Source organism: Hyperolius riggenbachi, chromosome 3 (genome assembly GCF_040937935.1).
Source record: "Hyperolius riggenbachi isolate aHypRig1 chromosome 3, aHypRig1.pri, whole genome shotgun sequence".
In the NCBI taxonomy this organism is placed as follows: Eukaryota; Metazoa; Chordata; class Amphibia; order Anura; family Hyperoliidae; genus Hyperolius; species Hyperolius riggenbachi.
The window spans coordinates 132,441,178-132,453,670 of record NC_090648.1 but is presented as its reverse complement, the minus strand read 5'-3'; the positions used below and the strand labels follow the sequence as shown (position 1 = coordinate 132,453,670).

At 41.1% G+C, this 12,493-nt stretch overlaps 1 protein-coding gene across 1 annotated transcript in view; it reads right to left on the bottom strand.

The window, feature by feature from the left end:
- Positions 1-12,493, bottom strand: part of UNC5D (unc-5 netrin receptor D) — an 868,705-nt gene that overhangs the window by 248,908 nt on the left and 607,304 nt on the right. Inside the window, exon 8 of the mRNA XM_068273557.1 lies at positions 9,671-9,703. Coding sequence (XP_068129658.1) covers positions 9,671-9,703 — 33 coding nt within the window. The remainder of the gene's footprint in view (positions 1-9,670; positions 9,704-12,493) is intronic.

Below are 12,493 nucleotides of genomic sequence, written 5' to 3'. Positions count from 1 at the left end.
GTTTGCTGGGTTAGCCATATGCTTGTTCCAGGGTTGACTTAGGCACTTTTTATGTCAAAAGATCAACAGGGCTGCCAGGCAACTAGCATTGTTTACAAGGAAAAATATGGCAGCCTCAATATCCCTCTCACCTTGGGTTCTCTTTAAATCTATATTGATAGCTACACAGTTGCAACAAGCGTCACTCTACAAATGAGTTTTTAATAAAAAAAAGTTTACTTTCACAGGTAGTATTTCCAGTAATGTAAATCAAGCCACATGACTGATTTCAGAACTTGTATTTTTCAATACTCGGCTTAGGCTTTGAGTGTTTTTTATTTATTTTTTTAATGCACTGCATTTCACTTTGTACCACATATACTGTACGTAAATCATGCCCACATCCAGGAGCAATACATCTTTTCGCTCATCAAACAGAACCAACCAATATTTATCTGATGGCTCCTCATATTGTCGTGGCTGCTAGTTTAGCAATATAATCTATGTGTCACAGGACGTTTGTTCAGGTATGAATACCTTTTTTTTCTCCACAGATATCTTTAAAGCACACCTGAACTGAGAGGTATATGGAGGTTGCCATATGTATTTCCTTTTAAGCAATACCAGTTGCCGGGAACTCCTGCTAATCCCTTTGGCTGCAGTAGTGTCTTATTCACACACTTGAAACAAGCCACACTTCAGTCAGAAATATCTGATCAGCATGCTTGTTCAGGGCTAATAGTATTGCAACAGGACAGCCAGGCAATTAGCATTGTTTACAAGGAAATAAATATGGCAACCTCCATATACCTCTCACTTCAGGTGTGTTTGAAAATAGCTGCTAATATGGTAGCTCCTCATAATCTTTAAAATATGAAATATTTGCTCATGGGGGGAAGCCGGAATTTGATAAAGTTGAGGAAAATACTGTATATACTCAAATACAAGTCGACCTCGTGTATAAGTCTACTCCAATATTCAATCCTCTTAAGCTGGAATTTTTTATTGACTCAAATATAAGTCTACCCAGCAAAGTTAATTGGCTCCACTTGGGGCTCAGGAGGGGTTAATGACAGCACTGCATACAGTATTGCAGCCACTAACCCCTCCTGTCCCTTAAGTGCAGCCAATACCATCTCCAGGCCCCCAAGTGCTGCAATTATTCACTCCCTTTTATGCAGCCCAGTATTTCCCCCCTGCCCCTTGGTAATTGTTGTGGCCAGGACTTTCAGACCGGGGTTTTCTTGGCATTTCCTTTCCTCAAAGTATCACTTACCACTGGGTATATTGCTGCAAATGGGAATGTCACTATTAGTACACACACATTACTCAGTGTGCTCAGTGTTGCCCGTGACTCGTGTACAAGTCGACCGACCCCTGTACTTTTATAAAGTGAATCAGACCTATATTTCTAGACTTATACTTGAGTATATATTCTTTATGGGTTTTCCCCTGGCCATTACCCCCACTTACCTAACATGGCAAGTGGACATTTTGTGCATCATCCCTCACCTAGCTGGAAGCATTCCATACCTCAGAAGGAATATGTAGTTATTAATATATATATATATATATATATATATATATATATATATATATATATATATATATATATATATATATATATATATATATATATATATATATATTACAAATGCTTACAAATGACATAGCAGATGGTAAGCTGTAATGAGAACAACAATAATAATAATGAGCTTGGCAATTTGTAAACTTTTGATAAATAATAAAAAAAATAATAATTATGCTTAACCTGAAGAAAAATACTAATGGGCATAATAACTACAGCAGTTTTTTTTTTCATTTTTATGTGCGTTGCTATTATTGAAATGCATTGTGCATATATACTACTGATATTTATCAGAACAGGTTGTAGAACAGGTTGTTCTCCAATTATCTCCATAATTGCCTTTGATTTTGCTTCATGGCTGATTCCCATGCTGTTAAGTAGAGCACTTCTTTAATTGAATCACCACAGTGTCCTAACATTAAAAAGCCATTGCGTCCCCCTTTTTAAAGGGAGCCATGGTTGGTTTCTGTATCACTTACACCACTATTGATTTTATTGACTCATTTATTTATTTCTGAGGAAGGACACATTCATGTGGCAGAATGTGGCGGGCAGTAAATCCTATCTGTCTATTGACAGGGTGTTTAACAGAGACAGGGACATTAATGAGGTGTCTGTCCCTTTGTCTAAAAGAGCATAAAGCATTTTTATGGCATCAGATAATAGGCATGTGTACAATGTAATGAACAGCTAGATTCCATTTGTCAAGGCTTTCAGTACAGAGCTACACTACCGGTGTCCTTAGCTACTCCAGAAATAATCACTTGAGTACAGCTGCACAGATTGCCATCATAGATAAGTGATATAACCTTGTATAAGCTCTTCATTGGCGATATGTTGGTAATGATCACTTGTATGTGTGCTTTGAATAGTGTTAATCATTAACAAACTGTTCCCCTCCCCTGCTCAAATCTCTCTGACACAGTGAGGCTGGGTTCCCATCTGTAGCTAGATCACATGCGACCAGCGTGAGCAGACAGTGTGGTCCACTGTGGTCCGGCTGAAGCCCCGGGCAGTTGTGTTACCACCATAGGCTATATTAGGAACACATCTGCATGTCTGGGATTATCGCAGACTGCACAGAAGTGCGGCCCACTTCACACAACGGGTTTGAACAGCTCCTACATATAAATAGGATCCGTTCACTGTCAGTTTTAAGATGATCAGAGAACGGACAAAAAAAAAAGTCTATTCCTAGCTCAAGTGGGAACACAGACCTCCTGTCCTCCTGGCAGGTTTTGCTGACAATATTAATTGTTAAAGAGAACCCGAACCGGTTAAAAAAAGTAAAAAAAAAAAAATAGCTTACTACCTGATCCGGGGCCTGGTTGGATCAGGTAGCATCCATTACCTCCTCTCCCCGCTGCTCCTGTCCTATGTTCTGTGTTACAGCACTTTTGGTTCTGTGACCTTTGAGGTCAAGGCTCTGCAAACCCAGGTCTGTGTTCTCCTCAGAGCACAGAGCTCTTAATAACATGGAAGGGGCTGAGGGGAGGCGAGAAACAGGCAGAGGCAAAGAAGAGCCAATGAGAGGCTCTTAGATGCAGGGAAGGGGCATTACGCAGGAGATCCTCTCTTGCAAGGGACGCCATTTCCCCGTTAGTCTACCGATAAGCTGCTAGCCTGCCGACAAGCTGCTTGTGACGTTCAGACACTTGAGTCAGTGAACATCACACCAGGAAGCAGCCAGCTGTGGGAGCGTGAGTGCAATAGAAGGATGCGATAGTGAGTGTGATAGTAGCTTTATTGCGCAGCAATACATAAAGGGCTATGACCTGTTTTTATGTGCTTTATATTTTGAGTTGTAATAAACCTGTATTATGGGACTTCTTTGAATATTGAAGAACCTGTTGTGGAATCATTTATTGGAGGTTATACAAACGCTAGATCCCTGTGAGGTGGCATCTATTTGGTGAGCCCCTTTGAGGATGGGGAGGGCTTTTTTTTTTTCAACAAACAGTTTTATTGTTTTATCTTTATCAACAATACAGATCAAACATCGACATGAATGCTGTAATACAGTCGCAATATAAAAGAGGTACATAGAATAATAGCAGAATCTTCAATGTTAAAGGAACCATACAAAGCTTGTCTGTAAATACAAAATTCTGTATAGCATTAGAGTGCAAGTATGCAGTATATTAGCAAGAAAAAAAAACGGTTCCCCGGCCGACCATTCACAAGGCCTCTGCCTCTTTCAGGGTAGCATGTATATGGCCATCCAGATTAAGGCCATACAAGGGGGTTGATTCACTATAACAAATAGTGTGCCTTATCGGAGTTAACATGCCTTACTGGAGTTAACATACCTTATCAGAGTTCATGTGCCTTATCAGAGTTAATGTGCTTATCAGAGTTAGCATGCCTTAGCAGAGTAGCATAGTGAGCACTGTGAATTTATGCCTGCTAATTGGCAATGAGAAGAGCTTCACTCGTCCTGCCCTGAGCCTCTGCGGGTCCAATCACTTTAAAGGACATTGGCCTCAATTCACTAAGGTTATCTCCTGTCTTTAACAACTCTTCTAGAGTTGTTACCATGGTGATAAGGCATGTAGTATTCAGGAAACATTTTACCTCAGGCAAACCTAAAGTTAACTCTTCTGTCTTTAAGTTAACTCTTCAATCCTTAAAATAACTCCAGAGTTAAAGACAGGCAGTTTATTAACTGCATGTGAAAATAACTACAGAGGAGGTAAATTATCTACAGAGGAGGTAAAATAACTACAGAGGAGGTAACTTAACTACAGAGGAGGTAACTTAAGGAATGAAGAGATAAGATAACTCTCTCTTATGTGGAGGTAAGTTTTCTCTTGCCTTATTATCTCCAGTATGATTTTAGTGAACTGAGGCCAATATCCTTGCACTTTGATTGGCCCAATAGGCTACCTGTCAAGTTTCCTGTCAAGTGACAGGCAGCCTATTGGGCCAATCAAAGTGCGGGGATAATGTCCTTAAAAGTGATTGGACCCGCAGGGACTCAGGGCAGGATGAGTGGAGCTCTCGTCATTGCCAATTAGCAGGAATACGTTTTGATAAGGCATGCTAACTCTGATAAGGCACATTAACTCTGATAAGACATGTTAACTCTGATAAGGCTCGCTATTTGTTATAGTGAATCAATCCCCTTATGTCTTCTTAAATAGACTTGAAGTACACTTGCACATTGGATCTGACACATAATATATCTGGATCTGACACAAAAATAGATCCTTAACAAGGTTCAGATGCAACTCTATATCAACATCAATGTATAAGATAGTAGAGTAAATCCGCCCGACTGTTAGTCAAGTAGCTCAAACTTTAACAATAACACCTATATATGGTGGCAATTAAATTCAACATATAGGAAATCAAATATAAAACCGTGTTTGGTAAACAATATGGGCTTGATTCACTAAAGCATGCTAACAGTTAGCACGCTGGTGAAAAGCCCATTATCACGCCTAAACTCAGTTTAGGCGTGATAAAATAAAGTGGCGCGCAAAGTCCCGCACGCAAAGTTTTGCGCACGCAACTGCGCAGCGCCCATTAAACCCTAAGCAACATTGCGTGCGCACCAAACTTTACGCACCGGACTTTGCGCGCCAGTTTATTCCTCAAAACGGTGCTAACCTACTTAGTGCAATGGTTATCACGCCCAAAAGTCTTTAGGCGTGCTAAGTAGGTTAGCACCGCTTTGTTAATCAAGCCCTATGTTCCAGCTATCAGGGACTGTAAAATATGGTTCATTTGGGGACCTTTTATTTTTAAGATTGTTTTCCAATCATCATATTTTGGGTCACCAGAGCCATAAGATGATCCATACTAAGGATCTCCCTAGATTTCCGGTTGGATGTGATAATATGGTGGGCTGCCATAAGTATCGGGAGGATTATCTGTCGGTGAGAATGTTCAATCTTCTCAATATCAATCAGTAAAATAGCTAATTGCAGGGAAAGTGTGAAAGTTGAGCAATAATGCATTTGAATCATTATCTCTATGTCCGTCCAAAAATGGGACACTAACCGGCACTCCCAGAACATGTCAATCAACATACCAACAGATGTGTCACACTTTCAACAAATATCTGACCCAGAGGAGAATTTAGCCAATTTTCTGGGAGTGATATACAATCGATAAAATATTTTTGGAATTGTTCCCAATGAGAATTACATTTGGAATACTGCAGAAGTAATCTGTTCGCCCAAAGTATCTGTTCTAGCGTAATAGGCATGCTGAAATCACAAGACCACGTCCGCACATATTTCTGTAGAGGAGAGCGGTTATATGATAAAAGATAGGGGGAGGGCTGCTGATATCCACCTTTGAGCACTTTGGGTGGCTGATTTATTCACATGGTGAAAGTGTTTATTTTTTTATAACCCTACAGTAATACACTAGGTGAAGTTTTGCCTTGTAGGTACCGTTAACGGAGGAGAGCGCGGTGAGGACTTTGTATATTTGTAAAAATAGATAAAAATATACAAATCCTTAAAATTCTACATAAAATAATGCATTCGTCTTTAAAATACTACACAAAATCAAGCTGTTTAAGAATTCAAATGAAAAAAAAATACATTATTTAGCTGTCAGTCAAGCAATTCTTACATCTAATTGTGCATTATTTGCGAAAATAATGTCTCTATGTCTAAGTGATCTATGTATTTTATGCTTTTTTTCAGCTTTAATAAATGAATTAATTTGGTTTTGGTCTACAAGATGCCTGCCTTCCTTCTGGGAGGAAGTGACAGGCACCCCTTTAGGATCTACAACATAAATACGCAAAAAGCAACCGCCTGCAGGCAGGGAATATTGCATGCAAGAATGGAAAACTGAACAAGGAAAATATGTGTGCATGCAACTGAGAAATTACAAAAGTAACCATTAGTGAAGGAGCCGAGGGTTACCAGGAGACCAAAGCTTAATTTTTTTAGAATACAGGTAATTGGAAAAGTAATTACCTATTGAATCTGATTGTAAATGTACTTACAAGCATTTCTGGGAAAGGGTACCAAATAGTCAGCCTTGCATGACCTCTATGAAATTAGCAAAAGTAAAATATGGCTCACATGAATTTTAATGCAATGCTAGCAAGAGATGGGCTGAGTTTCTGAAACAAACAATGAATTCCCACATGTTTTTCTTAATTCTGTGAATAAATACAAGATGACAAATGTTTCCCTTTCACACTGGCGCAGTGCTGCCTTTTGCCGCAGCCTATGGAAAGGAAAGTCTATGGAGCAGTTCATATTGTGTGCGGTGCACTGCACTGGAAGTACCCTATCTAACATGAGCGCATACCTACGTTACCGTGCGGCTCCTGCGGTGACCTGCAGCTGTGCAGAAGTCATGTAAGTCTATGGCGACGCACGTGTTTTTAGCAATACGCTACCGCGTACTGGATCGCTTTGGCCACAGGAAGTGAGCATCACTTCCTTCAACCCGGGAGGAGGAAGTGTTTATAATCACGTGACCGCCGCTTGGACCGCATCGTGGGAGGCGCCGAGGGACAGACCGAAGAAGACGCCAGACAGGTAAGATTGCCCCCCCGCCCAGCCAGCACAGGTAACTGGGAGATACCCGGAAAGAACTATCCGGATGTCTCCCAGATTCGTATTTGAGCATCTCTGTTCCCAAAACAATATCACCCAGGTCCCATACAACAACCTACAGACATGAAAATGCTATGGGTGGGTAGTGCTGTGCACTACTAATGTTATTTTATTAATAAAACACAAACATATGTTGTACAACACAATATATAGAAGGGCATGCAGTACAATACAAACATAGATAACACATATAATCAATGACACAGGAGAAATAGTACGTCTGATCTATGAATTTTTGTCATTTAAACCTTCTATTATTTGTTGTTAAGTGCTGTGAAATATGTTGGTGCAATATAAATATAAGACAACAATAATAAATCATATTGTGAAAAGCATGCTGAGGAAGCATTTATTTACATAAGTGCTATCTTCCTGTTCCTGAGTGACTGCTCAGAGTCACAGTTGACAACTAAATATTTGGTTGTCAATCTGCCAGGTGAAACCGTTCATGTATTGAAGGGTAAGGCTGATCTCAGCAGTTCTTGGTTACATCCAAAGTTCTTTAGACCAGTTTGAAAAAAAAAGCACCGTATGTATGGTATAAGCATGCTTATAGTTAAAGTAGAACTAAGCTCAGAACTTGCTCTCTGCTCTAAAAGATTAGCCACAGCATGGTGACCTTTAGGGAAAAAAAAAGTCTTCATTACAGTTTATGGAAATTTTGAATATGAAGTTTTACTTGTATTCACTTCACAAGAAGCACTGAAAGGGTTAAGACTGTGTTTACGCACAGCAGAGAGCTCGGGACACAGCTCACAGCTGCCGATAACAGATAATTGATCAAAGTTGGGAAAAAAATTCTCACAAAGCCAATTGGGCGCTGCCATAGGTGGCAATAATAATAGCCATGAATAGCGGCAATCGTCGGAAATGTGGGTGTTTGGAGGCTCCCGATAAAATAGCAGGCACCAAGGCTACTCGCTATGCATATTGCAGCTATTTTAACGGGAGCCTCCGGTTGCCCAAATTGCTAATTGCAGCTTGGCAGTAGGAAGGAAGGTTAAGGGTTAGGCATAATCGGAGGGGGAAGGGGATGGTTAAATGTTAGGCACCAACAGGGGGTTTTCACCACCGGCAAGTTAGGCATCGGTAGAGGGTGGGTTAAAGAGAACCCGAGGCGGGGGTTCTTACAACTCAATCTGCACACAGACGCTGGGCCTGCCTATAGAGCCCAGCCTCTGTTGCTATTTAGCTTCCTCCAAAGCCCCCCCTGTGCGTTGTGAGACCCCATAAAACACAACTGCGCTGTTGACATGCAGCGTGTCGCAGCGGGCTGTGTTTATCTCTCTAACGTCAGTTTCCGCTCTCCCCGTCTCCTGAATCGCTCCAGTCCCCACCCACGTCCCTTCCCTCCCCGCTGATTGGAGGAAAGGGACGCGGGCGGGGACCGGAGCAATTCAGGAGGCGGGGGAGAGCAGAGACTGACATTAGTGAGGTAAACATAGCCCGCACAGCACGGCTGTGATTAATGGGGTCTCGCTGAGCGCAGGGGGGGGGGGGGGGGTTTAGGGGGAATCAGGCTAGCAACAGAGGTTGGGCTCTATAGGCAGACCCAGCCTCTGTATGGGGATAGATCCCCACCTCGGGTTCTCTTTAAGGTTTAGGTATCAGTAGAGGGAGCGTTAAAGTTTAGGTATTGGTGGAGGGAGGATTAAGGGTTAGGCATCAGTAGAGGGAGGGTTCTGTGTGAGAGTAGGGTAAGATTAGGTCAAAGTAAAATATATCTGTAAAGATTACCAATATTTTACTTTCAAAATTAAGTAATAGAATATAAATAATTCTACTAATATTCTATTAGTGGCAATCCCCTGTGCATTTTCACCAGGCACCTTTAATACATGTACACTAATTGACACTCTGATCCAGCTAAACAAGCCACAGAGCACACAGGTAAATGTAGAATTACCATTGTGTGCTGTATTAGAGTTCAGGTCCAAAGAGCGCTAAATACAAAAGGGAAAGGGGGAGGGGGCTTGTCTCTCTTTAAAGGAAAACTTAAGTGTCCTAAAAAAAAATGACTTGTACTCACCCGGGGCAATAGCATTAAAGAAGGCGCTATTGCGGCCGGGAACGCGGCTAATCAGCCGCGTTCCCAGCCTGTCGGCCGGTGACGGCCGAACCGGAAGTGGCCGCCGGTGACTCCAGCTGCATCGGAGAGACACGGCGAGGGCACCGTTCAGCTGCAGGGGGCTGAGGGGAGCCCCGGGTGAGTACAAGTCATTTTTTTTAGGACACTTAAGTATTCCTTTAAGGCAAACAGCAACTCATTTCTGAATCCTTTGGGTGGCCTTAAAATCTTATTTCCATGCAAAGACGGTAACATCTCAAATGTAATGAGTGTTTGATACTGGTCAGGCATCAAAATTCACCAAACCTGCTAATAAAATTGCTCAGTCTGGCTTCAGAGAGTGAGACCAACTCTAAATATGGTGGTATCACAGATACAGTATATCGAAACACCATCTTACAGTGACTAATAAGTGAGAATTTTAACAAAGGAAATGCAACTTACTTTCTGGATTTATTTCATGAAGAGGTTTTTTCTCTAAAAAAGAGAGAAAAAGAAATGGGAGAAAAGCGCACTTAATATTTAAACTGTCTATTTGTAATATTAAAACTGTCTACATGCAAAGTATGTTCATTTCTCATCTAATGAGGTGAAGCTCATGTATAAAACAAAACTGCAGAAGGGAAAATTGAGGCATTGCTGCTAACAAATGATAAGATCTCACCTAATCTTTATTTATAGTATTTTAGAAAATCAAAGAAAGTACATGACACACAAATTGGTATGGGTGGCTCCGTATTGACATATCAACATATAATGCGACCATCCTCTGAATTTAAAATAGCAATGATCCTCCCAGGTACACTTGAACACAGATGAGGATTTGGTCTGCTGCATGATTAAACAGTCATACCGAACAGGTGCTAATGATCAACAAGAAAAGACACCAGTTGAAACACAATTGTTACATCAAAGAAAACCTGTTGGAAGTGCTCAGAATATAATTATCTTAAATCAAAAGGTATAGGAGTAATTTGGTCTTACCTCCATAAATGGACAAACCATATGAGTAAAAGTTTTTAATGACGCACAAAAAAGACAACGCGTTTCACAGATACTGGCCCACTTCCTCAGGTCAATAACAAAGTGCCTAAGTCTGTAGCAGTCAAAGCTGTGGGCGCCTCTTTCCCTCAATTGTTACATCAAACCAAGTTAATGCTGAGAACACACTATGCAATTTCCCGTCCAATTGACGGGTGATCGGACCAGAAGTTGTAGATGTGTACATGTCCAAACTGCTCCAGAACGATAAAGGGATCAATGTTCCGATGATAACTTCACAAACTTGATCCCTTTCTAGGTTGGAAACGGATCAGAGGTGTCGGAAATAATTGCCCAATTCCCACCGATCGGGCGGGAAATTGCAGTGCGTTGCATTGCGGGTGAAGAACTGTTCTACTAAAAAATAAGTTGTTGAAGGCTGCTTAATGTAAAAAAACAAACAAACAAACAAAAACATAAAAACTAACACCATTACAAGACTGAGCACTCCATCAGGACACCAGGTGGTCTTACTGCATGAGCTAAATTTCTCACAAACAGATGTTTCAAGGAAGAGAGATGTTTCCAGATGTGCAGTCTCAACTGCACTTCTGAGTCAGAAAATGTAAGCAATGTTGAAGACAATAAACAGCAGTTAAACCAAGGAAAGTTCATGAAAGACACATCATGCTGATTTTGCCTCATAACTGAAAAATGTCCATTGGCACAGACCAGAGGTCTAGACAGAAGTGGCCTTCAAAGAAGATCTCAGAGGAAGCAGTAGGCTGAGGAACACGTGAGAAACGGCGGCGGTGAGGGGCAGATAAGGGGTGACAGTGCTGTTCCCTGGGTACATGCTTTGTTCATGCTTTACAACTTTTTGTCATTGTTTGCACTCTCTGTGTTTACCTTCTAGACGGCCACTCTGCCGTGGATATAGACAGTGCAGTGAGTGTTGCATGCATTAATATCGTTGCAATTGCTGCTATCAGGCCAGCATCAGGTTGATCTGTTTGTGCATTGTATTATTATTTGATTTCTCCTTTCATGCTCTGTAAACACTTGCCGGCTCCCCGTTTTAATTGTTTTTATTTCAGCGATAAGTTCCTAAAAAAGAGATTGTACTACGTGGACACTAGTCGGTGTACCTTTTTGTGTGGCCGGATTACCGGGAGTCATAGCGGCAGAACGGAGGGACCGAACAGGATGGCGAGGGATGCCACTGTCCTCACGGGGCGGGAGGAAGCCCCGGGTAAGTATAAATAAACAACAGTGTACCATCTTAGGTATACTTTATGTCTACTCTATCTATTGTACAGGGCTGTGTAATGTGTTAGCTCTTTAGAAATAAAGTTTCATCATCTTAATAATAAGAAGCTAATTTTATTTCAGTAAACTTTTTGATAGTTTTACCGTCCATAAGTTTGTTGAACTACCCAGTACACATAAAAGCAATGGTATTACCCAGATCAGCTGAATATTTGTTTTCCCTGCAGTTTAAGAACCGTACCAGACAAACAGCAGCTGGTAATATGCAGAAGGCAACATTTCCATGAGCCCCGGAAGACTTCTTCTCTCTGCTGCATCATTACTTTTAAACTGTAGATAAATTGCATGTGCTAAGTATTTCTTACAATAACTGTATATTGCAATTTAGTTTTATACTATTTTTTTATTTTTAGGTTTGTAAAATTAGTACAGTGTGCTTACTAAGGAATAAGTGTTTATTGATAACTATGTGCACAAGTGCCAGACGTTTTTAGTTGTTACTTGTTTTAAAGGGTCATTACTTCTTGTTAATAGATTTCTTACTTTCTTTTTCTGATCACACCTGGGGTTTGATTCACAAAACAATGATAACTGAGTTATCACACCTAAAAGCTTTGCCAGTGCAAACCTGCATGCAAGCCATTTTGCGCACGTGCAAAGTTTTAGCACTCACGCGTTAACTTTTATGCGCGTACGGCGCTATGCCGTACTCGCGATAAGTCCGCTCTGCACATGAAAACTATGGCGCTTTGTGTGCTAACCTATTAGAGTGTATGCTAAGCACGCCCGTGCTAAGCTGTTTTGCACGCGATTTAATGCGCGCAAAACTTTACGCGCGTAAGCATATGACTTCACGCAATGTCAGTAGTAAAGCTTTACGCCGTTGATATCACGTCCAAAGCAGCTTTGCACGGGCATGCTAAGTGTTAGCACTCTAGTGAATCAAGCTACTTATATTTACACTTCCTAATTTCACCCTTCCCCCCTTCACTTTTTCTATCCTTCCTGATGAAAATG